Below are 3892 nucleotides of genomic sequence, written 5' to 3' on the forward strand. Positions count from 1 at the left end.
TAGTATAATATAAATAATATAGTATAATAAAATATAATAATAAAATATAAAATTAAATTATAAATTAGAAAATTTGTTATTTAAAATTGAAACTAATTAACTGAATTTTTTGACAACGTAATCCAATAAAAGTTTAAAAATTTCAGAAAATTCATACATTACAATATTAATAATAAAATTTTAATAATAGAAAAAATAATAGTTATTTTTTTTTTTTCACTTTCAAAACTACACAAGAAAGTTTTACAATTATATATAATTTCAGGATACTTATTGTTGATACTCCATGTAAAATAAAAATAATTGCATAAAGAATGTTACAACATTTTTACAATGAAAATAACATTGAATGTATAAATATTTTTACAATTAAAAATATTAAATAAAATATTTTTAATGTATTTGAAATTTCATATACAAATATTCAATGAATGTCATTTGTGACATTTCATAATTATTATACGTGGTGTTTAATTATAAATTATTTGTCTTTATATTGTTTAATTACGTTTAAATTATGAGTGTTGATAGCGAAAATAAATCAAATGAAGCTATTGTTTCATTTTCACCATCAGCAGAACAGGAAAATACAAATAATGGAAATATTGCAGAAAATATAACCCCAGAAATGGTGCTACGATTACCTACGATTACTGATAGTAAAATAATATTTTTTTAATTTATATAAGAAAAGATTAAACAAATATTATATATTGATATTAATTTTAGAGTATTTATGTTCTCCTGAGGCAAACATTTATGACATAGATTTTACAAGATTTCAAATTAGAGATTTAGAAACGGGAGCAATATTATTTGAAATAACAAAACCACCAATTACTGGTTAGCAATTTAAAAAATTGTTATGTTAGTGATAGTTATAAAGATTTATATAAAAATTTATAATTCACAAAATTAAATTTTATTGTTTATATTTTAGAATGTGATTTAAACCAAGATGTAGAATCAGAAATTGAAGAATCTGGTTGTGAAGATGCTAATACTGGCCGTTTTGTACGGTATCAATTTACACCTCAATTTCTTAAACTAAAGACTGTAGGAGCTACAATTGAATTTCTGGTGGGTTCTAAGCCAGTAAATAATTTTCGAATGATTGAACGTCATTTCTTTCGAGATAGATTATTAAAAACTTTCGACTTTCAATTTGGATTTTGTATACCAAACAGTAAGAATACTTGTGAACACATTTATGAATTTCCTACTTTACCTGCTGATTTGGGTAAGCAGTGAAAAAATTATTGAATATGATTTTGTTGAATTCTAGTATATACATATTAAAAATGATAATTACAGTTTCTGAAATGATTGCAAATCCATTTGAAACACGTTCAGATTCATTTTATTTTGTGGACAATCAATTGGTAATGCATAATAAAGCAGATTATGCATATAATGGTGGACATACACACGATGTACTTTAGTAGGTAAAGTTAGTATTTGCACTTTGCAAAAGAATTGTGATAATAGTGGCAAATATTTAGCTAATTTAAAATTATAATTCTATTTTTTTTTTACACATAATTGTAATTTTCTTAAATTTTCATATTAATATTTAAATATTGAATTTACATAATGTGATCAGAGTTCAAACTTTTTTTAATTGTTGAATTTATCTAATTGAGTACTTCTATATTAAATTTATAATTTATAATTGATTAAATATATATATTTTATTTTATTTTATTTTAATATCAAAATAATTTTTTTTTTTAAGTATGACTCATATAAAACTATTTTTAACAGTATTAAATTTTAAATAATAACATTAAGTGTGTATTTTTATGAAATAATATAAAAATAACAAATAAGAAGTTAAAAAAATGTTAAATGTTTGACAAGCACAAAATTTATAATTTATTTATACTGCATAAAATTATATTTTATTTCACTATTTTTTCTTGTTTTATATATAATGTCATAAGATTCACAAATAAATGTATATATTTACAAAACATACTGTGTACTTTTTTATATATAAAATGATAATAAATTATGATTCATTAATAAAATTAATTGTTATTTTTAAAAATTCTCCAGGTTTATCTGCATGTACCCAATGATTTGCACCATTTATATAAGTAAAACGAGCAGAAGGAAATAATTGTTTTATTTTATCATGATCTTCTACTTTTATATAATCACTATTAGAACCACCTATGAACAATGTAAGTCCATTGTAAAATTTTGATCCTACATCTGGGAAAGTAGCAATTTGTGGAAAATTTTTTTCTATTATGGGTAAATTAACTCGCCATTTATATTTTCCAATATCTGCTTCAACTAAATTCATTGCTAAAAACTATAATAAAAAAAAATATAATTATAAATATTAAATGAATTTTATATGAAATGATGATCAATATTTAATTACCTCACATATAGCTAATTGTTTAATAACATTTGCAAGTTGATGTTTTACCATATTACGTGCTTTTGTCAATGTTTTGTTTCCATCTAAATTTATTGAATTCATTGCTTTGAATATTTTATTCATGTCTTTAAGATGAGGACTGGTCCTCACTGGAGACATATCAACTACTATTAACTTCTCTACTCGTTCTGGATTATTTAAAGCTACATACATCATTGCTGAACCACCCATACTATGTCCTAATAATATAGATTTTTCAAATCCTAAATCATTCATGAGTTGAACTACATCCTGTGCCATATGACTATATGTCATATTTGTAGAATGTGGAGAATCTCCATGGTTTCTTGCATCTATAGTTATCACCTATAAATTTATTTCAAGTATTCTTTATATTACATAAAATCTAGGTATCTACCTTACGATCTGTTTTTTGATGAATTGTTTTTGATAATGTATTCCAATTAGTCTTTGAACCAAAAAGACCATGCATTATTATTATAGGATATTTAAGAGCATTTTTATTTCCATCCATTGATTCATAAGAAACATATGCAAGTTTTACTGGCACACTTGAAAAATAGCAATAATGAAAACAATATTATATAATATATATATTTTCATATAATGAATATATTTATATACATTTAATACATACACATTTGAATTATTACGTATTTGTTTGGAAGATAAATATGATATAAAAGATGAAGTAATAACGAAGTCTTGTCTTCGATAATGGAGAAAAATATTTCGTGATATTATTAAATATCGACATATACCACTCATATTTCTTATTTTTTATTTTTTAACAGTATTTTTTAATATTTTTTTTTAATAATAATTCTCATTTATATATTTAAAATTTTCATAACATTTTTATTGATTTTAAAAAATGTGATTTTTATGTTACTTTTAATAACATAAAATCATGAACCATGAATGATCTACATAGTGATAATACACTGTAAAATAATAAATCTTACTAGAATTTAAATCAAATGATATGAATAAAATAATATATAAATAAATAGATTAATATTATGCAAAAATATCTTTATATTATGTATATATATATATTTGTTATTTATACAAAAGCATTTTAAATATTATATATTTTTATTTATTTTTATTTTTATATATTTTTATTTATTATGTATAGTAATAATGAATAATACTTGGATAAATATTTTTTTAATATTAAAACTAATGTTGGTTATTAGGTTTAATTGCTTTTAGTTAGAGATTCTAACTTTGCTATCTAATTCAAATTATAACTTATCAAAAGTGATATTATAATCTATAATAGCTATGCGGAAAATTTTTATTAAATAAATATATAAGTTTATTAAATAAGTATAAATAAAATTGTAATTTGTAATAGTCATATGTTTTAAAATATGTAATATTTTATATATCATATTAAATTATATAAAATAAATATAATTATGAAATGAAGACAAATTTTATATAAAACATTTAATTTCTCTTTTAATTTAA

At 20.6% G+C, this 3892-nt stretch overlaps 2 protein-coding genes across 3 annotated transcripts; one reads left to right on the forward strand and one right to left on the reverse strand.

Annotated features, from left to right (window-relative positions):
* Window positions 1-237: 237 nt before the first annotated feature.
* Window positions 238-1683, forward strand: LOC102670876 (protein unc-119 homolog B). Its single transcript, XM_006609443.1, has 4 exons — window positions 238-659; window positions 730-843; window positions 941-1240; window positions 1315-1683. Exons 1-4 carry the CDS (start codon window positions 518-520, stop codon window positions 1440-1442), a joined length of 684 nt encoding a protein of 227 aa, XP_006609506.1. The 5' UTR covers window positions 238-517; the 3' UTR covers window positions 1443-1683.
* Window positions 1684-1874: 191 nt separating this feature from the next.
* On the reverse strand, window positions 1875-3374 carry LOC102671015 (protein ABHD11). Of its 2 annotated transcripts, none has more exons than XM_006609445.1 (4): window positions 3051-3374; window positions 2816-2964; window positions 2393-2745; window positions 1875-2320 (listed from the first exon to the last, which is right to left on the reverse strand). In XM_006609445.1, exons 1-4 carry the CDS (start codon window positions 3179-3181, stop codon window positions 2012-2014), a joined length of 942 nt encoding a protein of 313 aa, XP_006609508.1. In that variant the 5' UTR covers window positions 3182-3374; the 3' UTR covers window positions 1875-2011. The 2 variants fall into 2 exon arrangements, with proteins under 2 accessions (XP_006609508.1, XP_006609507.1); XM_006609444.1 differs by having other exon boundaries at window positions 2393-2758; window positions 2811-2964.
* Between the last annotated feature and the right edge of the window lie 518 nt (window positions 3375-3892).

Source organism: Apis dorsata, unplaced genomic scaffold, assembly GCF_000469605.1.
Source record: "Apis dorsata unplaced genomic scaffold, Apis dorsata 1.3 scaffold_56, whole genome shotgun sequence".
In the NCBI taxonomy this organism is placed as follows: domain Eukaryota; kingdom Metazoa; phylum Arthropoda; class Insecta; order Hymenoptera; family Apidae; genus Apis; species Apis dorsata.

Coding starts and splice junctions, on each gene's coding strand:
- LOC102670876 (XM_006609443.1), top strand. CDS start 518: ATGAGTGTTGATAGCGAAAATAAATCAAATGAAGCTATTGTTTCATTT. Junction 660..729: donor ATTACCTACGATTACTGATA/GTAAAATAATAT, acceptor TATTAATTTTAG/AGTATTTATGTTCTCCTGAG. Junction 844..940: donor AACAAAACCACCAATTACTG/GTTAGCAATTTA, acceptor TTTATATTTTAG/AATGTGATTTAAACCAAGAT.
- LOC102671015 (XM_006609444.1), bottom strand. CDS start 3,181: ATGAGTGGTATATGTCGATATTTAATAATATCACGAAATATTTTTCTC. Junction 2,759..2,810: donor ATCAAAAAACAGATCGTAAG/GTAGATACCTAG, acceptor ATAAATTTATAG/GTGATAACTATAGATGCAAG. Junction 2,321..2,392: donor AACAATTAGCTATATGTGAG/GTAATTAAATAT, acceptor TTTTTATTATAG/TTTTTAGCAATGAATTTAGT.